This window comes from Brachyhypopomus gauderio, chromosome 7 (genome assembly GCF_052324685.1).
Source record: "Brachyhypopomus gauderio isolate BG-103 chromosome 7, BGAUD_0.2, whole genome shotgun sequence".
Lineage (NCBI taxonomy): Eukaryota > Metazoa > Chordata > Actinopteri > Gymnotiformes > Hypopomidae > Brachyhypopomus > Brachyhypopomus gauderio.
Genome location: NC_135217.1, coordinates 19,109,295 through 19,134,994, shown reverse-complemented (window position 1 = coordinate 19,134,994; position 25,700 = coordinate 19,109,295). Strand labels below are relative to the sequence as shown.

Genomic DNA, 25,700 nt, shown 5'->3' with positions numbered 1-25,700 from the left:
GTTTATTCAAACTAGGAGGGGAAAAGAAAAGAAAAAAAAAACACTCCACACTTTCTCCCAAGATGTCAAGGGTAAAAATTCCTGAAAAGATCAGACATGAGCAAAATTCACTCCAGGCTGTTTGGGCTGAATTATGGTCAAAAAGTTAAGTGGGGAAAAAAAAAGCACCACATCGTGCGCAAATGAAGTTGGATTCGGATGCAACACACTGCTTGTGCGTACACAGGAATCCCGGGAACACATGTCAGGAAGGATCTGGAAAGAAACGCAACATTTGCTAAGCCCGAGCTGATGGCTGCAGAAGGGAGGGCTGGAGACAGGCGTGGAAAAGCGCTTTACATAATGAAGACGGCGGGCTGGCAGGCCTCCGCGCACAGCACACATCCGGCTCAGTCCTCCAGACCGGCTGAAGCACCGGCCTGTTTATGTCTCCCAACACCGGCATCCAACCACTTCCTCTGTGTTAAAGTTAGTGTGCCAATACTGCACATCTAAAGCAGGGATTGGTTTAAAGTCACTGTGACAGTGCATGACCGGTACGTGTATGATACCAGTCCCTACTGCACTACCAAACAGGCTACATCATTTGCTTTCTGTTGAACGAAGCCTTTTAATACACAAAAGTAAACCCATGAGTTACAAAAAGGAGACATGCATAATGAAATTCAGCTAATGAACTAAAACATGGCAAATGTACACTGTGCTGAAATAACTGATTAGCAAAAGCACGTGTTATTTATTTTGATGTTATTTATTTCGGCTGTGTTGTCAGACAATGAAAGTCTTTTTTTTTTTAAAGTAAACAAAACCGCAATGAGTGTGTTTGGAATCGAGTGAGAGCGCTGTACCTCAAAGTTGACAGGAAGGTTGCGTTTGAGTGCGATCTCATAGACCAGGCTAATCTCAGATTTGTTGGCATCAGTGGTCTCTTCCAAGCCCTTCTTCTCCTCTGGACACTGCGACAGTTAAACACACACAACACATTTTGCTATTGCAGCTCCAAACTGTTCAGAACAGCAGGGAAGCCGATCCAGTTCATTTTCATTTTATTTGAATAATGACGTTCAGAACAAACATCATCTCAAAGCAGTTCTGTATATCTGGATGCAGAACAATAAAGAAGAAAAAACTGCCTGAGATGACATGACAAGAAACAACTCCCTGAGACAGCATGAGAAAGAAACAACTCCCTGAGACAGCATGAGAAAGAAACAACTTCCTGAGTGAGATGGCATGAGAAGTACATGATGAGAGTAGCAGGCCTGTCCCATTCGCAAATCAACGTTTAGCAAAGTTGAACACAACACGGAAAACAAAACTCACATAGACGACACACAAATAGGCCTACTCAGATCATTAAGAGTGAAAGACTCCTGAGCTCAACCAACCACCAACGTGCTAAAGCCTCCGCAGGAATGCTGATGACGTGGCCCAGTACTGAAGTACATACACATTACTGTCCTGGAGGAAGATGCTGTGGAACTGACATCATTTGGTCGTACCATGGCAAAGCTCCATCCAGTACAGTCTGGCTTAGCAGTGGTCTGGTGTGGTGCTGGGAACTGCTCCTCTAACTGCCATTTCTCTCAGATAATGAGAACTATCCAGAGGGTCCCTGAACGAGGGGTCCCTGAAACAAGGCTTTCACGTCTCAAATATATGGACAATATATTTTCTTTAAAAGGAATTTCAATTAATTCAATGACCATTTTATGTATCAGAACATCACAAATACGTCCAGTTGTGATGTTTCCATCAGACCAGGAAGGACCCGGCGTTCCTGAACCTGCTGTGGCAGACCCACTCCTCTCTCTTTTCTCCCGCACAGCTTGAAGATACAGTTTACAGCTCTACGTTTTAAGTCTGTATATAAAACTGTTTGCTTCTTAGAGTGTGTGCGTGTGTGTGTGTGTGTGTGTGTGTGCGTGCACAGTGCAGACAGAACTCTTCAGGCGCTGCTGGACAGTCTCACCTCTGCAGTCTTGTATTACTACTCTGGCCCTCCTCTGTGTGTGTGTGTGTGTGCGTGTGCGTGTGTGTGTGTGGTTGTGATCCATACTTACAGTGAGCAGTCTGACAGATGAACACACTTTTGCCTGGGGTGTACATGAACACGCTGTGCTTCAATTTGTAAAGCAATACACGGAAGAAGCACCTAACAAAGAATTCATTATGCAGACTGGAGAGGAGCAAGACTGAACAGGAGAGATGCCATGGAGGTGTAAATAACCTCCACTGATGCTAGCCAGTAGGAGAAAAATGGAATCTGATTTCCGGTGGAGCAGACCAGGCTTTTGAGGGATGGCCCAAGGCCGTCTTTCTTCAGAGAAATCAAAACCACACATCAGGTTTCAAAAATGTTGACAAATAATAAAAAGAAAAAAAACAGGCTACAACTTAAACGCTACAATCTTCAGGCTTCAAATCTCTCTTATTGCCCAAACATGTTTATCAGGAAATATTCTGAAACTGTATAAATGTTAAACATCAGAATCCAAAATAGGGTCAGTTCTAACTATTGGTATTGACTAAACAAACACAGGAGTACTCGCATGGACCTCTCTGGGAGCTAGCTGGCCAAATATACTGTTTTAATGCACAACCACTGTTCAGTGGAACACGCATCATAGTGTGACTGAGTTTAAAGTCCCAGTGAGGTCACTGCATAGCAGAGTTAGAGAGGACCATCACTCTTCACGCCTTACAGTCAGTTCTTTTTCTTACATTTAGATGACAACCAGTGAGCGGAATGTGGCCCACTGAACAGTATGAGAATTGCCCACGGCTGTGACGTCAGTAAATGCCCCCCGGTTGGTCAGAAGCTATGCAGGGCTTTTACACATTAGCCAAGTTGGGTAAGAACTGAGAAAGAGGGTTACATCAGAGCTGGCACTTGAGCAAGTGTCTTAAGTAATTTCTATGTAATAGTGGAATTAAGTCCAAGACACCTAAAACCTATAGATCACATTTAAGAAGGTGTGACCAAGTGAGAGGCTGCGAGGATGAAGTGGACAGAGTGAAATGTCCATTGTGTGTGGTAGCCTCTCCCCAGATGCTACAGAGAGACAGATAGTTACCTGAGGAGGTACGTCAACGAGCAGAGAGCCCATGAAAGGAATGTACAAAGTGGAGAATTTGTCATCAGTAAGAAGGTCGTCTTTAGCTACATGACGAGGTCTGAGTCAGATACACGCTGAATATAATAGTGATTAGGTAAGAGGAAAGATCTATACAGACCGCGGTAACTGAGATCGTGTTAAGTGTTTACATCAAATGAGCAATGCCCCTAGGTAGAAATACAGAGAGAGGGAGGTCACCTGAGGTGGTTCAAAGTGAGGAGGTTACCTGAGGTGGTACAGGAGTGCGGAGGTTACCTGAGGTGGTCTCTCTGGGATTGGCTCGTTCCGCAGCGCCTGAAGGGCTTTCATGGCGGCGTTGTGTCGGGCAGCCTGCCGTGTGCGACCCTCGCCGATAAACTCGTTGTGCCCAACTGTCAACTGCACATAAAATACCTTAGGCACTGGGTAATGGTACCTAGTGTGGGAAAAGAGCCAAGATGGAGAGAGAAAAAAAGAGGGAATAGCGAGAGAAGGAAGAAAGGAGAGGCAGGAGGGAAAAAAAGGCCTTTGATTCATAAGAGGATTAGCTTATCGAAACCTGGCAGTTTTATCACCGTGCAAATGCCTGACTTGATGCGGTAGGCACAACAAAAGCGCCATAAGCCTGCAAGAAGCACACTAAACCCGTCTGCTGCTAATTGGGAGAGATGAGGAAAGAAAACACAACTTAAGTTATGCTAAAAACATTACAGCAAAACAAGATCGAGAGGGCGCACAGCCCTAATCTCAATGATTCACTTGTTCCCAGTGTGAGTGCTACTTAGTGTCTGAGCTCCAGTGGAGAAGGGACTAAAGACACAATGGCACAGGGGAGTGGTGGACAAAGACTTAAAACAACTTGCAAAAGGACAGATTTATATCTGAGGCAGAACCTGAACAATATTGGTGAAGTAAAAAATGGTAAAATTAGAAGGCCCTTCTTCCACAGGGTCAATGACACTATGAGGTCCTGAAATGATGGCTCCCTGCTGGCGCCCAGCAGAGGATCTCAAAACAAAAGCTGCTTCACATATATCCAGCTTTCTTTATCTCAACTTTGGCTCACCCATGCAGGGCTGTCAGACCGCTGTTCAGTGGCCAGATTTAAGGGCCTCTTTAAACTCTCAGGCCTTTATGAGTGCCACTGACTGACCCAGCATCAGAACCCCCCTCCAAGTACTCTCTCTCTCTCTCTCTCTCTCTCTCTCTCTCACACACACACGGTTGCATGCCCGCCCACACACACACACACACACACACACACACACACACACACACACACACACACACACACACACACACACACACACACACACACACACCCAGCTTTGGAGAACCCGTTCACACTCCTCTACACAGGCTAGGGAGTGAGACCTAACGAACCTTTGCTACCACTTTCCTGCTTTGAGCACCTAGTGGTGTTTATTCAAAACATCTCCCACATTGTCATGCAATAGGACCAAACCCATGTATGAAATTTTATGCATAACCTGCAGTGTTACAAAAGGCAATGCAGGTAAATAAAAGAAGTATTCAAATGGCCAGGTACAGACAAATAGCTTGACTGAGTCTCAACATTAGTTTGTTTCATAACCATCCCAGCTATTTAGTTTCGAGTTGTTAGAAAACTTCCGTTTCATTGTGTTATTGGACTAGTGATATCAGATTTGACACTGAGAGATGTAATCTGGGCAAAGTTCAGGGTCTAAGTAAAAAGAATTAGACAGAATTACACACTAGCTAGTAAATGGCAGGAAACAACTTCGGCACAGTAAAACAAAAGCACTTTTTGTTCAAAGTGTCCTCATTTTAGGCGAGTATCAGAACAAAAGAACATAACCTATATAAAGTGATATTCCTGGCTGCATATCCATTGCAGAAAATAGTTCACCTGAATGGCATCACGAATTCTACTTTTGGCTCTGAATGTTTTTGTACTTGGTAGTTTTAAACCAGCACGACAACTTGAGACTTGTCTGTGAAAGAGAAGCATGTAATCTGTACCCATCTCACAAAAAGCCAGTAAAAGACAACACACCCCCATAACATGCACTGCTCATTAGCCAAAGCTGTAGAAAGAATTACTGTAGTTTGCACCTGCTCCTGTTAAAACTAAACTAATGCTACTAACAAGTAATACTGTAAAAAGTAATGACAAAGCACCTTTCACACACTCAAGGTTCTAATATAGAGAAAACAAAGGAAAAAAAATTCAACATTTATGAAACAACTATCAGTAATCCTGAAGCAGCCAATAACCTCTATGGACATTTTGATTTACATATTTTCTCTGAAGGCCGAAAAGTCGTGAGTGCCCCAGTGAAGTGGGAGTCAGCCATTTGGAATGAGACCATGCCTAAGTTAATAAAGTTCCTTAATTGACCTTTATTTAAACCATACACACAAAAATGAAATGGGCAAACCAAGCTCAAAGCTCTGTCTTTTGCAATTTGTAGAACACACTGCAAATCTAAACAGATCATAAATCTTATGTAGAGAAATTGGCCCTATGGTTTAAATAAATAAACTAACAAAGCCACTTTAACACACTAGAGATGGCATCAATATGATATCATGTATCAGAATTGGCAGATATCTGCAAAAATGCTGGATCAGATATTGATGAATAAATGTTCAAGGACACACCTACCATCACACTGAAAATAGCACAGCAGCACTTTGTAGCAGCGCAGCTACTTAGCAGGTCACATGGTAACAGCTGGGCTAGTCTGAGCATATTTTAAACACCTGTAGAGTTTAACTACACCGTTTTCTTCAGATAACGATGTTCAAATGAAAATATCCACACCCTCACGCACAGGATTTCCAGGACTTCCTACCTTCTAGAGCCAAAACAACGTTTTAGTAGTGTTCACAGCTATATCCACTATTATTATTCTGTTTTTTAAAGAGTAACCATTATCATCCGATTACATTTCTTTTGGTTTTATCAGAGCTTGAGGGAAGAAAGACTTGTAGTACTGGTAGTCTCTTTCTGACGGATCACTTAGTGCCTGGGGTGCGTTTGGGGTGTGTATGTATGTGTGTATGTGTGTATGTATGTATGTGTGTATGTGTGTATGTATGTGTGTATGTATGTGTGTATGTATGTGTGTATGTGTGTATGTATGTGTGTATGTATGTATGTGTGTATGTATGTGTGTATGTATGTATGTATGTGTGTATGTATGTGTGTATGTGTGTATGTATGTGTGTATGTATGTGTGTATGTATGTGTGTATGTGTGTATGTATGTGTGTATGTATGTGTGTATGTGTGTATGTATGTGTGTATGTGTGTATGTATGTGTGTATGTGTAGTACAGCGATTTTCCACTGAAATTCACAACTCTTTCGACTGCTTGCATCACATGTTCGTTGGGTTCAGAACAGCAAGATTTTGGGGACAGAACAGAACTGTTCGGTATTATGACACTAGCATGGTACCATGCTGGTGGAAAAGGAAAGAGAGAGAGAGAGAGAGAGAGAGAGAGAGAGAGAGAGAGAGAGAGAGAGAGAGAGAGAGAGAGCGAGAGAGCTGAGGATTACTATAAAGCCGAGAGCCAAGCTGGTGATGATCAAGGCAGTAAAGATCATCTCAATATGAGAGACATTTAAAACAATGGAACACATTTAATTTCTTTAGTCTCATAAACAAGGTTTTATATATTTTTATAATTTTTGTAATTTCATTTATTTTTATCTCTAATCTGTTAAAGATTTAGAGGTCATGCAATTCTCCCAAAAAAGAGCTGAACAGCTTCACTGTGGCTTTTAATGCCAAAATATCGATATAAAGCAACACATTCAAATGCAAATATGATATTAGGATCGCAATGATACCAGAAAAACTTGTACCATGCCTTCTCTATTGCACACATAACAGAAACTGAAACTGGCTTAGACTATGTAACCTCTAGTTAAAACCAGTAAAGTACAGAGAATGGACCACAGAGTGTAGCCCACGGGATAAGACCCACAGGGCACAGAGTACAGCACACAGGGTGTGTGCGTGTAAATGTGAATGAATCATTTCACCATTCAGGCCCAAAATCCAGAGTAAGCCCCTAACCAGAGGCCCTTATAGGACATTATCAGCAAACTTCCTCCATGTGTACACTGTTGCAACATTAACAAACTCAATATAAACCTTTTACCCAACCAATTTAATGAAAAGTTGTAACATGAATTATATTAACAAATCATTTCTCTAATAACATGTCACTTTTTAAAACTCATTTCGGCATGATATACTAGCAATAAATCCGCAGGAGATCCTTTCTGCAAAATAAAGCATAAGTACAACAAATTGATGAGCTCATGTTCCAGGATTAAGCAGTCCACCCCAGAGCACGGTGCTCCGGCCAGAACAGTTCTGTGCACAAGAGCAGGGGGCCAGAAGGGTAGAAGCCAGATACCCATTTAAAATGCCTTCGTGGCCAACAGCCCAATCACCTCTGAAACAGTTACAGTTTAAATGACAGCACAGAACTTTTAAATACGTTTGACGAAATTAACATCCCTGTGCAAGTCTTACCCATTTGTGCTGGATTCATCCTACGGCTTTTTTATTCAGCCTTTCCCCTGCCTTTCCCACTCCCACTCCTACCCCCCCCCCCCCCCCCCCCTTAAAAAAAACCCCCCTCCCACACTCCTTCCCCATATACACCCCCCCTACACACCCTCCCACACTCCTTCCCCATATACACCCCCCTACACACCCCCCTCCCACACTCCTTCCCCATATACACCCCCCCTACACACCCTCCCACACTCCTTCCCCATATACACCCCCCCTACACACCCCCTCCCACACTCCTTCCCCATATACACCCCCCCTACACACCCCCCTCCCACACTCCTTCCCCATATACACCCCCCCTACACACCCTCCCACACTCCTTCCCCATATACACCCCCCCTACACACCCCCCTCCCACACTCCTTCCCCATATACACCCCCCTCCCACACTCCTTCCCCATATACACCCCCCCTACACACCCTCCCACACTCCTTCCCCATATACACCCCCCCTACACACCCCCCTCCCACACTCCTTCCCCATATACACCCCCCTACACACCCCCCTCCCACACTCCTTCCCCATATACACCCCCCCTACACACCCCCCTCCCACACTCCTTCCCCATATACACCCCCCCTACACACCCCCCTCCCACACTCCTTCCCCATATACACCCCCCCTACACACCCCCCTCCCACACTCCTTCCCCATATACACCCCCCCCTACACACCCTCCCACACTCCTTCCCCATATACACCCCCCTACACACCCCCCTCCCACACTCCTTCCCCATATACACCCCCCCTACACACCCCCCTCCCACACTCCTTCCCCATATACACCCCCCCTACACACCCCCCCCCCCACACTCCTTCCCCATATACACCCCCCTACACACCCCCCCTCCCACACTCCTTCCCCATATACACCCCCCCTACACACCCCCCCTCCCACACTCCTTCCCCATATACACCCCCCCTCCCACACTCCTTCCCCATATACACCCCCCCTCCCACACTCCTTCCCCATATGCACCCCCCCTACACACCCTCCCACACTCCTTCCCCATATACACCCCCCCTACACACCCTCCCACACTCCTTCCCCATATACACCCCCCCTACACACCCCCTCCCACACTCCTTCCCCATATACACCCCCCCTACACACCCCCCTCCCACACTCCTTCCCCATATACACCCCCCCTACACACCCTCCCACACTCCTTCCCCATATACACCCCCCCTACACACCCCCCTCCCACACTCCTTCCCCATATACACCCCCCTCCCACACTCCTTCCCCATATACACCCCCCCTACACACCCTCCCACACTCCTTCCCCATATACACCCCCCCTACACACCCCCCTCCCACACTCCTTCCCCATATACACCCCCCTACACACCCCCCTCCCACACTCCTTCCCCATATACACCCCCCCTACACACCCCCCTCCCACACTCCTTCCCCATATACACCCCCCTACACACCCCCCTCCCACACTCCTTCCCCATATACACCCCCCCTACACACCCCCCTCCCACACTCCTTCCCCATATACACCCCCCCTACACACCCCCCCCACACTCCTTCCCCATATACACCCCCCTACACACCCCCCCTCCCACACTCCTTCCCCATATACACCCCCCCTACACACCCCCCTCCCACACTCCTTCCCCATATACACCCCCCCTACACACCCCCCTCCCACACTCCTTCCCCATATACACCCCCCCTCCCACACTCCTTCCCCATATACACCCCCCCTCCCACACTCCTTCCCCATATGCACCCCCCCTACACACCCCCCTCCCACACTCCTTCCCCATATACACCCCCCCTCCCACACTCCTTCCCCATATACACCCCCCCTCCCACACTCCTTCCCCATATACACCCCCCTACACACCCCCCTCCCACACTCCTTCCCCATATACACCCCCCTACACACCCCCCTCCCACACTCCTTCCCCATATACACCCCCCCTACACACCCTCCCACACTCCTTCCCCATATACACCCCCCCTACACACCCCCCCTCCCACACTCCTTCCCCATATACACCCCCCTACACACCCCCCTCCCACACTCCTTCCCCATATACACCCCCCTACACACCCCCCTCCCACACTCCTTCCCCATATACACCCCCCCTACACACCCTCCCACACTCCTTCCCCATATACACCCCCCCTACACACCCTCCCACACTCCTTCCCCATATACACCCCCCCTACACACACCCCTCCCACACTCCTTCCCCATATACACCCCCCCTACACACCCCCCTCCCACACTCCTTCCCCATATACACCCCCCCTACACACCCCCCTCCCACACTCCTTCCCCATATACACCCCCCCTACACACCCCCCTCCCACACTCCTTCCCCATATACACCCCCCTACACACCCCCCTCCCACACTCCTTCCCCATATACACCCCCCCTACACACCCCCCTCCCACACTCCTTCCCCATATACACCCCAACTACACACCCTCCCACACTCCTTCCCCATATACACCCCCCTACACACCCCCCTCCCACACTCCTTCCCCATATACACCCCCCTACACACCCCCCTCCCACACTCCTTCCCCATATACACCCCCCCTACACACCCTCCCACACTCCTTCCCCATATACACCCCCCTACACACCCCCCTCCCACACTCCTTCCCCATATACACCCCCCTACACACCCCCCTCCCACACTCCTTCCCCATATACACCCCCCTTACACACCCCCCTCCCACACTCCTTCCCCATATACACCCCCCTACACACCCCCCTCCCACACTCCTTCCCCATATACACCCCCCCTACACACCCCCCTCCCACACTCCTTCCCCATATACACCCCCCTACACACCCCCCTCCCACACTCCTTCCCCATATACACCCCCCCTACACACCCCCCTCCCACACTCCTTCCCCATATACACCCCAACTACACACCCTCCCACACTCCTTCCACATATACACCCCCCTACACACCCTCCCACACTCCTTCCCCATATACACCCCCCCTACACACCCCCCTCCCACACTCCTTCCCCATATACACCCCCCCTACACACCCCCTCCCACACTCCTTCCCCATATACACCCCCCTACACACCCCCCTCCCACACTCCTTCCCCATATACACCCCCCTACACACCCCCCTCCCACACTCCTTCCCCATATACACCCCCCTACACACCCCCCTCCCACACTCCTTCCCCATATACACCCCCCTCCCACACTCCTTCCCCATATACACCCCCCCTACACACCCTCCCACACTCCTTCCCCATATACACCCCCCCTACACACCCCCCTCCCACACTCCTTCCCATATACACCCCCCTACACACCCTCCCACACTCCTTCCCCATATACACCCCCCCTACACACCCCCCTCCCACACTCCTTCCCCATATACACCCCCCCTACACACCCTCCCACACTCCTTCCCCATATACACCCCCCTACACACCCCCCTCCCACACTCCTTCCCCATATACACCCCCCCTACACACCCCCCTCCCACACTCCTTCCCCATATACACCCCCCCTACACACCCTCCCACACTCCCAAAATGACTTGATGCAACCCTCCCCAGTGCATCACTCATAATGATGTGCTACGCTCTATTTCCACAACGTTCTGCATTCATTCGGATCGAGGACGTTAAGAACATGTGATGGGAAGGCTGTGTCTAGTCCTGGAATGAGCCCTGCCCACATACACAGTCTCAGCAGGAGGGAATCCAGCCCATTGGCTGCTAACCAGTGTTAATTTTGACAGCAATTTTGGATTTAGTTTTAGTCTTAGTCTTTTGACTAAAATGTAATTTAGTTTTAGTCATAATTTAGTCATTGATTTGTTTTTAGTCTTAGTCTAGTTTTAGTCGACTAATTATCATTGGAATTTAGTCGAATAATATCAAAATAATTTAGTTGACTAAAATATAAATGGTGTAGTAGTCATTATATACACTTGCACAAAATGAAACATTTATTAACCAGTTACAGAATATTATTTTTTGTATGTGCAATATATACAAAAACAAATTTCCAAACAACTCTATTGACCTGAACTTATAGTTATTGAGCATTATTGAGTTTATGAACAATGCATATTACATTCTATATAAAACTGGGCGCCGTAAAACAATGCCATAGCCCGCAGATGTCGTTTCATTTGTCGTATTTGTCCCGACATCATCATTCCTCATGGTTTACACAGCATCTTGTTTTTCTCAAAGTCAAAGGAGAAATGTGTCCATATATCGCCGCTCATCTTTCTCCCTGCTGACATTGTCGAGTTAACTTCGAGTTTAATTTCATGAGTGACCACAGTTCACGCGCTGGTTTTGTCCTAACGGGTTCTGCGCGATGTGAAGACGTTAGTTCTGATTGGATGGTTACCCGGTTTGTCCCGCCTCTCCGTGTACGCTAAAGTAGTTACGGTTGGATCTCTTCTTAACTTATCCCTACCTTTCACAAAACTAAATCAGGTCTGATTGAATGTCGTCGCTGGACAATATTTTCGTCTCGTTTTTATTCGTTGACGAAAATGTCCTTTAATTTCGTCATCGTTTTTATCCCTTCGTATAGTTTTAATTTAGTTATCGTCTCGTTTTCGTCATGAAAAAAGGTTCGTTGACGAAAACTATGACGAAAATTATTCGTCAACGAAATTAACACTGCTGCTAACAAACTCACTTTGGCATCACAACACCGGGTGAGCCGTCCCTCTAAGCTGCACCCGTTCATTTACAGGAGCTCTGTGCACGACTGTTGTCATTAGGTGTAACTGCACACATTTACAGGAGCTCTGTGCACGACTGTTGTCATTAGGTGTAACTGCACACATTTACAGTCGTTTGCTCTTCTGTTCATCTTGCTTGCGTTGCAGGCAAGTGAAACGTAATCAACAGAGACTAAAGGCGGACCACGTCTGGGCTACTCCGGTCCTCTGCTGGTTTTAGAGGAGCATCAGAAAAGCATGACTAACTTCCAAGCACAGTGATGTCACGACTGCAAACTCATCCTATCTGAGCGTGTGCAGGAGAGCAGTGTGGCTGAACGCTCGCCAAGCCGACTTCCACCCATGTGTTTGCAACAGGCTGCTCTCCCATCCTTTCCTGGAAGCTGTTGTCTGTTACACTCTTTAATTAAACAAACAAGATAAGAAGTGGAGAGAGGCTGTGGGATCTACAGGGGGAGGGCAGCCAGCCAGCGACCTTCACTCGGAATGTGAGGAAGATGTGGGCTGACTCACAACAGCCCACGGTCAGAGAGTCGGACGCAGCAGCTGGGCCGTGCCTTAGAATGAAGAAATTAACCCGCCACTCCTCAGGCTGCTGGAAAATCTACACTATGACCTTCATCGCTTGTTATGAGAAGCATTTCATCAGAGGCAACGTGCTTCTGCTGCTGACACACGATCAACGGAAGAAGAAGGATTCAAGAGTCTCATTTCTCACAAAGACAGAACAGCTCACCGGTCTCCCACGTAACAATGGGTCACTGGGAATATATCTGACCAATGGGATTAAGTGTAGATTCACTTTACAGTATGTCGGTATGTCATCAAAGAGTCCAAGAAAAGCAAGGCCAAGCAAATCCAACCTTGTACACAGTTCGCTGGTTTGTTCAAGACTCAAGAAAAGACCCAGAGAACAACACAGTGCCCCCCCCCCCCCCCCACTTTCTTTACTGTTCACGACTAACACTACAGGTGCAGCACACAAACATATTCGTCTTGTGTCATCCTACTCAGTTAAAGAACTGTGCCATTTAAACTCGTTGTTCTTAACACTACATACTGTAGATCCTCCTTAGCCCACTGCTCAGGAATAAAATAACATAATATGCTTAATATAGTAAAGCATGAACTACTGTGTATTTTATATGAAAAGATTTTGAATATTCTGAATATTAAGATCTTAAAAACAGTCCTAAAAGCCTTTTAAACAGTGGTCTTTGGAGAAAGGCCTGCAGTCAACACAAACAGACGTGAAAAAAGTCGACCAAGTTAAAAGGTTCATTTGCCTGTATGAACAATACAAGCACCTACAGGAAATCACGTGAGGAATCACATTCCCATACACAGATAATGACATATGGACATTGAACAGCAATATAAATCCATTTCCTGCTATGTAAATCTATGTATGCAAATAATTCATACATTTCAGAGATTGCAAAAAATTCCCACTGACCCCTGGAGGCTAAGCCAATGTTCCCATGAGCTGCCTAGTGCCCACTGATGAACTGTGCAGACCTAAATGTTCTTTTTACCCATCAGGCTGCAGTAACGTTACTTTTAAGAGTGATCTATTGTGGTTTAGATTAACCCACCTGAAATAAATCAAGGGGAAACAGAGAAAGACACTTCCCCACTTTCTAAACGGCACAGGGGTTTTAGGCTCTATATCAGTGCCCTTAAAGACACAGGGTTGTATATAGATATAGCCTTATACAAACAAAATGAACTGAAATTAACTGAATGGAGCCTTCTTGGCAATTTGTGCACTTTTTTCCATTAAAACATTCTGTAGTGACTGTGTAATATCAATTTCTTTCTGGTTGATTACCTAACTTAGGTTTGGACCCACTAATTCAGGGCAAACTATAATTCAGCTAAGAGAACAGGTCATTAGTCCTCAAAGTCTCCTTAGGGATATGCCATTTAAGTGTCAAGCCACTATCTACATTAATTCTGAACATTGCAGTTGTGCACAAACAACACATTTGGTTAGTGGGGGTAAAAAAGGGGGGGGGGGTGGGAGTTAAGGTTTTCTGAACACATTTTGAATTCCTAAGAAAGCCATTTCCTCCTCAGTGTTTCAACCCTGCCTCTTACAAATGATTAATTCTAAAGACCTCTCTTACATCAGAACTTTGCATACAGGCTTAAGAAATTCAGGCCTTTCTTTTTCTCTTTTGTGAATAAGCTATGCAGACATTTTTTTTTCCCTGAACATTCTACAGCGGAAGTGATCACTCTTCAGACATGACCAGGGCGTTCTTAAGCAAATAGCCTTTTATCAGAACATGACAGTCACTACTAATGACAAAACCAACGTCACTGCGTAGAAATCTGAAAAGACAGGCGAGTTTCAGCTTCCAGACATCTGGTTCAAAGTCAGGATGGATGAGCTTCTCCTGAATCTTGAGGTGGATCAATCATATACTCAGTTCACATGAATTCAGAGACGCGGGTTTATGTTCAGAAATATTCTCACCTCAGTGTACACTAGTAAATAAACCCAGTCTGACTGGGTCTCATGTTAATGAAAACACAGTCTCATCTTTAATGAGATGAGAACAAAGAAATAGATGAACTAACTTCAGACAAACTTCAGTTTTGTTCATCAAAGCAATGCATTGTACTAACAAGGTTTTAGTGTGAGCATTACAGAATTAAATTACCACATTCTACATCGTCAAAACCTCCAGAACATACAGTGATGTTTGAGAGCTTTCTGTGCTTAGATTTTATAATCCTGTTATTTTCATTTCATGATGCATCACAGAAGAAAGATGATTAACAGCTGATTAAAAACAAACAGTTCAACACTGGAATATTGTATCTATAATATAATCTATCTATAATACTTAGGACTCATTCTTACGCTGTTTGCTGCATTGCAATTTTAATCAATGTTATTTCCATCTTCTCAGCAAACTCTCACAAGGTTACTATCACACTAGCATCAGTACCATAGGGATTAAGGGAAAAAAGTAGTTATCTGGACAGTTCTTGCATTGATTCATGAACTGAGATTTGTCTGCTAGTGTTCATGTTATCACGATCAAAATAAACCAACGCACTATACTTCCAGAATGACGCAAATTTCCAGCTTCTCCGTGTCGGCACCTTTTAGCCAACCGTGTTCCGCAGAATTTCCTGCCTTTCCAAATCCATCTCAATATCAGACCAGGAAATATCACCAAGCAACAGTCAGAGCGGTTATGATCATCATTCCTTCGGCCGAGCAGGCGGACCCTGATGTAATGTTACTGTCATACCCAAATGAGCTCTGAAGGTGAGGCCCTCCCGGAAAAAGTCCATCCAAATTCCGACTCGGACGGAATGCAGGCGCTCCCGAAGGGGATTGGGGGAGGTGAAGCAGGAGGTGATGTTAAAAATGTGTCCAGGACAAAACAGTATCTACAACTGGTGATGATGGCTGAGACTTGTACATCCACCAAACAACTGCATGAGAAACACTTGACTACTTTAGAAGATTAGCTGCAGGTTTGAAGGTACCTGAACACTGACACCCTGCCGAAGCCATTACGGGCAGCGTGCTTTTAAGCCCTCAGAGAGTCATAAACCAACCCGGCTGTCCCTGAGCTATGGGAGGGAGACGCCTGATTCAGCCCTGGTAATGAGACGCTATGATGCGCACAGATCATAATGACATTGAATCACCTTATAAATCAGAACACATTTTTACCAATCAATACCAATCATGGTTAAGGCATACACGGAAGGTTTCATTTAGGCATGCCCAAAAAGGTTTTCGATCACACAGCACACCAGACACTAGTCTTTACCATTAGACCTTTCTATGGGCACATCATCAATAATGCTTCTAATAAAGTCGCCCCCTGCACAGTGGCGATCGATCATCTGTACTAGTTAATATGGCAAAAGCAATCTGTATGTTGATAAGGGAACAAAGAAGGCTCAAAAGGGTCATGTCCCCTGCCCTCTACGTCTGCCACCAACCCCTCTGCCTATGTCTCTCTGTCTCCAAGTCTCTGTGTCTTTGTCTCCTTCGGTCTCTGTCTCTCTCCCTCCCGGGTTGCACGGAAGTCTCTGCACCAGAATGATGTCACCACTGAAAGGGATCAGATTTGCTTTGGCTCCCGAGTGTCTTAGTATTTCAAAGGCTTTATGCCAGGGATGACTTTGGACTGACAGTTGAAAAAGAAATATGCATGTTATAAAAAAAAAAAAAAAAAAGAAAGAAAAATGGGTAAAAGAAACAACAAACAACTTCATGGCGAAGGTCTGTTCTGTGTTCTGTGATTGGATGAGACCATCGCTCCTTTCCCGGGTTGTTCTCATAGCCCCCACTGCTTACAAACTGAAATAGTGAGTCCAGACATTTAAACATTTGCATATTTTATATGACTTATGTCTGTGTAGTCTTTAAAATATGTAAAACTATCTTAGTATAACAAACATTAAGTATAACAAAGTCAAAATGTACTATAAAGAAATAACACAAAACAATTACTTGTGAAAAGATATTTCTAAGCTTTTAGTATTTACTTGGGGGGTGTGGGGGTGGGCCAGTAACCAGTTTAGATAGACAGAGAGAATGTAGTACTGGGGCGAATTGGTCTCTGCACCTGACCAAGACTCACCAGGTAAAACTAAGCTAAAACTACCAAAAGACATAAAAATGGACATAAAAATAGAGATGATTGAATTAGTTTATGGAATTTTCTTTTTTTTTAAACTATCGGAGCAGCTGATTATATATGGAGCAATACTGCCTCCTAGTGGTAATTAATAGAAATTTGCTATTAAATAAAATTAATAAAACAAATGTTCAAATAATACTATGCTGAAATAAAGCAGGCTGTTTTATTCCTGCATGCTGTGGAATAAAAGCTAAAGCCTTGCCAAAACAAAATAATCTTGTGATTGTGATTCACCACTGGCACTACAATGTAGTGCGGGACTAGTCTTAATCCTTGTCCGGGAAACAGGCACTGTGTTTCTGATTTAAACCACATGCCAAAACAGAGCAGAACAATAAAGAGCAATCACGTTTTTTGGGAAACCGTGCCATAAGACAATCGCGACGAAGGGCTGCAGTAATACATCTCCATGGCGACCACAGCTCCAAACACAAGCAGCGGAGAAGTGGGTCCTACCCAACCAAGGGAAGGTGCCCATAAACACCCACCCTGGGCTCACAGCCCAACAACGGCTAGTCTGTCCACGTTTCCCCTGTCCAACGGCCTTGGTTTCAACGGCACACTCCAGGTACGAGGTGTCTTGCTGCAGATGGACTTACAGGCTGCAAACGTCTCCGGCAGGACGTCCCGAGCGGGCGTGCGGGACACGGCACGCAGCGGTGGTGAGGAGAGACAGGGCTGCTTTACTGCCCCGCTCAGACACTGCACAGCCACTGCCCGCCCTGGTCTTTAACAGCAGCTTCACACAGTGGAGCCTCAAACCACACACTCCTTCCAGACTCTCAAACCACACACACACCACTGAACTCTTGCTCTACACACCAGGAATGTGAGAAAGAAAATGTAAGTGCATTTTAGGTGCGTCTGAAAAAATATGTCTGCAAATTGTAGCAATGGAAGGCAAAAAATAAGCAAACCCTATGGATCTTGTTTCCGGCGGATGTTGTAATGTCGAACTTTGTCTCGTTTTTACAGCACAGTGAGACAGATTCACTGGCAGCCCTGCCCAAGACCCAGGTCAGCTTAACAATTAAAGTACTGAACAAACGTTTTGTTGTGCTAAGAGTGCTAATAACTGAAGTGGGGAAATTTCTGGAAGAACGTCTAACAGTTTGACTCCACTTTACAGCTAGATTTAATATTTTGAACAGGAAAACCAAGTCAAAACTTGTAGAATAGTTACACATTCTAACCAAGAATCAAGTGGTGCATGAACCTAAAAAAAACTGTATCACTTTGGTTTCTCTTCCACTGTTATAAAATCTTCAGATGTTCAGAGTTCAGTCACTGAATATTTTAGAGATACCACAAATCCATTTCAGACGGCGCGACCCCACCTGGATTACAGCGTCTGATCAGATGATTTCAGGTAAGCCACCTGAGGAAGATGCTGGGAACATCTACCTCACGATGCCTTACAACAGCTTCATCTCCACTGGGCTAAAGGTTGGCAAAAGCCAGGAAGGCCAGAGGCACGTCCAGACCCTGAACGTCTGCACCCGTGCGGGTTGGAAGACACGGCGTGTGCTCACCTCTGGTTGAACATTCCTCTGAAGTTGTAGTTGGCTCTGTAATTGGGGATGGGTTTGGGCTCCAGAGGTCTGTAGACGGCAGGCTCCCCTCTCTTCATGGCCAGGCCGTTGAGCTCCACCGTAGGGGTGATGCTGCCTGTAAAACAGCCCCCCTTTAGCTCAACCTCCTCACTTTCATTTCAACGTCAGCATTATTGTTCTCTGTTCCAGGAACATCAGCATATACCGCACGGAGGTCGTTGGCTGCACTCCGGACCTCAATCGCACCAGCAAAGCTTTTAGAAACACATGCACACCATTGAAATTCTTACAAGCCTCAAATGAGTTCACAATGTCAATATAACCAGTGCATAGCATACCAACATAATACCATACCCACAGAACAATACCACACTAATATGCCATTACATTTCATCCAACTTCCAGTGAACTATAATGCCCTAAATATGAAGACACAATTGTTCACATTAATTAGCTGACTGTCCATTGCATCTGATGCAAATCTTGCTTTACTCCTTTCATGAAGGACCCACTGATAACAACAGAGGAGGTGTCTTGTGTTTGCCTAAGTATTCATACCGTTAATCCGCTAATTTATGATTTTTTTTTGCATGCAATCAACATAGAACTTTGAAATACATATAAGTAATGAAGGTGAATTAAACTAGTGTGAGGCAGAATCTATGCTGCATAATTAAATAATGAACGTTCATGAAAAGTTGCAGCCTGTTTTCGACAGTTTTCGACAGCGCCCTCTGGTGGTGCTGTCACAGACCAACCAATGCATACTTGCACTTACAGGAAGTCCTGCTTTTACCTTTTTATATTAGGACAATGGGTACAACTGGACCTGTGCAATGTCTGGTGGTATAATTAAAGGTGCACACATATGCACCTGGAATCCCCGGTCACTGCTTAGACTTTTGACTTTAGATATTGGTCTGTTCTGCAGCATAAACAAGCAATGAAGTTCTAAATAGTGGTCGAATTCTTCAGCAATGGTACGAACGTCCTCACAGAGGTGTGGGATCACACAATGCTGGACTGTTTATGCAGGTATACATGGTCATCGTGACCATCCTTGTGGAGAAGGAGTATAAACAGAAGGGGAGGGGTGGGAAGGCAGAAAGATCAAAGGGGAGATTTTCTTTCCTCAGAACATGAATGGATCAATTTCATCAGCCTTCCTCATGGTCAATGTGATATGGCAATGATGAGCGCTGTCAGCAACAGCTTCACAGGTCTACTTGCATCTACTTGTCCACATAACTTGTGTCTGTATCTGTTTACAGATTGTGTTTCTATTACTGCTGCTGGAGATAATATGCAGTCTTTGCAGGCTTTGAATAATTAAAATAATAATAATAAACACAATTGTGGCATGAAGATGCAACCCAATAAACTGCAGAACAACCGTAGCCATCTGCCTATGCACCTGATTAAGGCTTCCCTGCTCAGCTACTATGGCACTGTTTTCAGTAGTTTGACTTTCTAGCACAAGAGTCTCTGCTCATCTTTTTGGTCAAGATGTTGGGAGCGGCACTGAAAGCTTTTTGTCTGTGCGTGCTTGTGTGAGCTGCATCAAGGCTGAGCTCATACTGTCCTGTGGAATGGAGTACGGTTCAATGTCAAATAAGATTAGGGGTTTCTGCTTCCCCCATGATGTTAGTTTTACAAACCTTTCAAGTAGCTCTAATCAACTCCGAGTCTGATACTGTTAAAACTCTTATACTAGCCAGGTTTCCTTTCTTAAAGTAAAAGTAAAATTTTGCTCACATATTATGCACCATTAATCAGCTTTCAGGATTAACTAAATATGTTGACAGATTGCAAGTATAGTTTATTACTGGACTGCCTAATTTGATTCAGAAACACAAATGACTAATCTCCACAGTGTAAGCAGGTGAACCCATCCTCTTCATCAGTATCTATATTAGACCTCTATGACCCATGAGTAGCCATACTAAATCACTATGACCTATGAGTAGCCATACTAAATAACTATGACCTACGAGTAGCCATACTAAATCACTATGACCTACGAGTAGCCATAAATCACTACGACCCAGGAGTAGCCACACTAAATTACTATGATCTATGAGTAGCCACACTAAATTACTATGACCTACGAGTAGCCACACTAAATTACTATGACCTACGAGTAGCCATACTAAATAACTATGACCTACGAGTAGCCATAAATCACTACGACCCAGGAGTAGCCACACTAAATTACTATGATCTATGAGTAGCCACACTTAATCACTATGACTAAAGAGTAGCCACACTAAATTACTATGACCTACGAGGAGCCATACTAAATAACTATGACCTTTGACTAGCCATACTAAATCACTATGACACAGGAGTAGCCATAATAAATAACAATGATCTTTGAGTATCCATACTAAATCACTATGACACAGGAGTAGCCACACTAAATTACTATGATCTTTGAGTAGCCATACTAAATCACTATGACACAGGAGTAGCCACACTAAATTACTATGATCTTTGAGTAGCCATACTAAATCACTATGACACAGGAGTAGCCACACTAAATTACTATGATCTTTGAGTAGCCATACTAAATCACTATGACACAGGAGTAGCTACACTAAATTACTATGATCTTTGAGTAGCCATACTAAATCACTATGACACAGGAGTAGCCACACTAAATTACTATGATCTTTGAGTAGCCACACACTATATCACTATATCACTATTTTTTTGTAGAATCTCGACTAGCTGGCAGCTCCACATGCACAGTGACTTCAGGTCAGATCTACAAGAGCTCTTCTTCTGTACAATTACATCATGATCTTCCATCACGTCCTTTCCTAAAAATCCAGATCTCACCTTCTTGTCAGACGTGCCGGCCCTTACCTGGGTTGCTGTTGGTGTCTGCCTTCGGGGAGCGGGGCGGGGGTCTGGGCAGCGTGCTCTCTGCCAGCGCCTTGGTGGCTGTGGAGTGCTGAGCTTTCTTGATGCTGGTGCCTTCTGCCTCCCAAAGCTGATCTCCCAGACACAGCTGCACGGTGAAGATCTGAACACAGACAAGCCATATGGCCAGAAAGAGAGAAGGTCGGCGGGCAGACTCAAACTGGTATCACTGGTCAGTTCAGCATTAAAATAACATGGAAATAGTTTACAAGGGACATCCAGAGATTCCCTGTTTTAGTTCGTAGCTAGTTTCACCATACTATTCTAAAGTTAAGGTACAATATGAATTATGCATGCACATTCTTGAGCAATTATTCTAATTCTGCCTCAAATGCCAAAGCTCTAAATCACTGCCATACATATTTCACAAATCTTTCTTACAAAGAGTTATCCTTAAATTATGCACACTCAAGCAGACAGACGGGTAAGTCCAAATTAGGAATAAACTACATAAACACTCTCTGGAATTGGTGTATTGTAACAGTACGGATTGTTGAACACTCCATAGTGTGTTGAGTTCAATGATCCCTGAGAGTTCTAGAGCCAAGTGTTTTTTGTATGATGTAATGCACCTTAGCATGGGCAGGCCCCCTCTCTGTCACCAACTTGTACTGTGGTTGAATTCTGTTGAAACGGGCTAACTCATTCAGCAGACACATGGGAGTTTTCTCTTTAGGGTTTGCCATGTTATCCTGGGGAGGTCCTGAAAAAAAAAGTTTATAATGAAAAAAAGTTTAGAATGCCAATACATCAACAAAAAAGGAAAACACATGATTCAATCCATCAAATCAGTCAATTTAAGAACATTTATCAATTTACCCATTCACACCCAGACATGTAGAAAGCTACATAGACAAAATAAACATTTATCTGCTTCCAAAATGTAGGTGGACAGAGGAAGAATAAGTGCGTTTCCAAGACTCAAACCTGAGGGTGCACTCTGAACGGCCAAAGGCCTATAAATCATACATACCACTCACTAGAAATGACTTATAGATCAGCAATGCCCAACTTAATTAGTGCTATGAGCATGCAGCAGTAAAATGCTCCCCGGCATGATGTAAGTGTACATGCATTCTGGTCTTGATCAGTTACACCAAGGTACACATAATTGCACAAATATCAGGTCGATATTTTGACAGCATATTAAAACTATGCAAAATATTATTCCCTGTGGAAGCCTATGCAAGAGGTCCCCCCCCCCCCAATCTTACTGCTGGAACACAGATATCTTTTAAACAAACTAACAAAGAAAGTAGGCCTATTATTCAGTTCCTGGTTGGTCTGTACGAGATTTCTGCTACCACTCTTTTAAAGTAATAAAGAACTGTGTCATAATCATGAATAAAATAACACCCCCAAATGACATATGCAGCTTATTCTGAAGCTTTTGAATTATTCATGACTCAGCTTGGGTAAGCCTCCTGTGGCATATTCACACACAGAGCAGACACGCACCTGGAGGGGTGGCAGGTACAGTGGAGTCCACAAAGCCAGCGGCAGGACCGGGGCAGGCGGGCGTCGTGGCTGGCACTGTACCATTGATGGTGGGCTGCAGACCCAGAGCTCCTGGGCTGGGCAGGGCCACAGGGGGCACCACGGGAGACAGGCCGGGCCCAGGCAGGGGGGCTGAAGTCTGTGCTTTCACTTGAGCCATGCTCTCTAGCTGAGCAAAGGTAGGAGGCAGCATGAATAGTAAAAGGGCACTTTAAATATTGCACGTGGACTAACTGAGTGCAGACGCCTCCTTCTCACCAAAAAATAAAAAGGCAGACAATATTTAACAAACACTTTCTGCAAACAATGCATATTTGCAATGCAGTCTAAAGTACTATGGTGGAATTACAGTCAAAGTCACCGAAGGCAGACTATAACCCAAGGTGTAGGAATGTTTCCTAGACCAGATTTTCAAGCAACGATATCAGTTAGACCAGAAAGACGGCTTTGCAGTGCAATCTTTCAATTGTAGAAGGCAGAGTATATTTCAAATAAAAACCTCTGGTAAATGACCACAAAGACATGTCTAAGATAGATATGTTTTTCGAACTAGTAGTAACAATTGAAACTACTGTCATTTTAAAGAACACACCAAAATAACCCTATATCCTGCATCTTACACTATTTGATGTTGCATGCACTGCACGATTGTACATCAGTGTCCAGACAGTGTCAGTTGCCTCCTCTTCCGTACACCTGGCCATACCTACTGCACACTCAGTTTTCCCCCCTCACAAATTCACCAGTCCAGATTTCATACTCATAGCTGAATGCAAGTCAAATGACTGGGGTAGTGTTCATAATCAGTATGCTCCTGACCCACTTGTGAGGAGCAAACGACCGTCCACAGGTAAGCACCTTAAACAATAGCTCGTCTTGCTTGGAAACACCTTTTTACTAAAAAACTTGGATTGCACGCACATGAAAAGAGATTAATTTTACTGATCATATAAATCAGTGTCCTTTAAATAAATGTGTTCATTAGGCTGCAGACCCCACACCCGTCGAAAATCATGCATGCAGCTAGAGGTAAAAAAAAAAAAAAAGACAGAAAATGTAATTATGTTCTATTTAAAACAAGTGATGTCATTTGCAGGTCTGCCGGCTGGTTGGTCATCTCGCGCGCTCTCACTCATCTTTCTTGTGATTCTGTTGACAGCGCAAACCGTTTGGTTTAAATGAACTCCGCTTTCGGCTGTCTATTACCGAGCAAACGAACAGCTTTAAGAGATATACATGTCACTGTCAGAACACGACAGATTTTTTTTTACTTCAAGCTATCAAGTTAGCTGTACTGTTAGCTCACCCGGTTTTGAACTCGACTGGGGTTATGTGCAGACATCATGGCTGAACGAATAAACACCCCCTTCGCATCAGAACGAAGGACTCCTCCACACAACTACGGGAGCTTAGTGCCGCCACGTAGCTGTCAACGCAGTTGTGACTTTGTTTGCAAAACAAAACCTAACTCCACCATTAAATAATTTATAGTTTAACTCTAATTATTTACCTTAGTCCAGGGCCCGACCCCAGTTACACCTCCAACATTGGCAAACACTAAAGAGAACTGATGATATTAGGACGAAACCATTACGTGAATACCCTGCTTTTGCGTATTACACATCGGTAGATTACAAAGTCGATAGATTAATATGTAACAAGTTCAATGTTCAATGTATGCAAATTTACTACGAATGCGAAGACATTACGCTTCAGGTAAGGTGTCATATATGTACAGTATAATACACATGCACCCCTTCTGTTTGACATCCGATGGAACAGTCCATCTTCCTGCTACGGACCTACGGACCGCTGCTTAGAGCTTAAGAGCTTTTCCTTGACTGTAGTGACATCTAAAGAATCTCCAGCGCTTGATATGACTTCACTATAAACCTTGTGTACTTCACTGAAATTTATATATATATATACAGATATACAGTATACTGCAGAACTTCGCTGGGGAAAAGTGCGTGAATATACACTGAAGGGCCAGTTTATGATAAAGTTTATCAGATACCTGCCCTTCCACGATTATAGCTTCCCATTATAGAAAGTAGCCACGTGATCCCGAAGTGTAGCATAAAATGAGGTGAGCAAGTGCAAGTTTTCCGTGGATCGGTTTCAGTGCGATCATTGCTGAAGTATTTAAAAAACCGCCAACCTTGTGGGGTTATCTCGCACAGCGGTGTTGAGAAGATATAAATAAGGGTGTGATGGTGGGCAGAAACCGGGGATCCTGTGCACGTAATGCCCGCGTTGATGAAAGGGGCAGAGAAGAGTTCTCAGGTCGATGATTGTTAAAACAGGCGGTGCACAGACACACTGCAGCTGAATACAACACGGATGCTGCCACTAATGTATCCGAACGCACAACTTCGTTCGTTTGGCTACAGAAGACGACCGGTTCAAGTGCCTTTACTGTCTTTGTATGCATTTTACACATTTGGCCTTCAGCTCTGCAGCAATTCGTCGTGGCAGAAATTTCTCTAGGTGTTGAAGTCATGCAGACAAGATTGCTTCTCACTGTTGTTGCAAATTAGACGGAGGCACCGACATGTTCTGAATAGCCTGTTATACCTTGTGTTGGAGATGTAGGAAACTACTAGATGAGTGTGTCAAAATCTTGCTGTTCATCAGTGCTTTGTAATTATCTCG

At 44.8% G+C, this 25,700-nt stretch overlaps 1 protein-coding gene across 9 annotated transcripts in view; it reads right to left on the bottom strand.

The window, feature by feature from the left end:
- The window catches only part of stau2 (staufen double-stranded RNA binding protein 2), a 69,719-nt gene extending 45,030 nt beyond the window's left edge, over positions 1-24,689 (bottom strand). For 3 of the 9 annotated variants that reach the window (XM_077012310.1, XM_077012304.1, XM_077012307.1), the window contains exons 1-7: positions 24,352-24,489; positions 23,007-23,214; positions 22,121-22,251; positions 21,492-21,651; positions 18,603-18,738; positions 3,375-3,534; positions 849-956 (exon numbers count right to left, since the gene is read on the bottom strand). In XM_077012310.1, coding sequence (XP_076868425.1) covers positions 849-956; positions 3,375-3,534; positions 18,603-18,738; positions 21,492-21,651; positions 22,121-22,251; positions 23,007-23,214; positions 24,352-24,390 — 942 coding nt within the window. In that variant the 5' untranslated portion in view covers positions 24,391-24,489. Of the gene's footprint in view, positions 1-848; positions 957-3,374; positions 3,535-18,602; positions 18,739-21,491; positions 21,652-22,120; positions 22,252-23,006; positions 23,215-24,351; positions 24,493-24,555 lie in introns of those variants that run through there. The other 6 variants (XM_077012306.1, XM_077012305.1, XM_077012303.1 and 3 more) reach the window with 6 other exon arrangements.
- Positions 24,690-25,700: the final 1,011 nt, after the last annotated feature.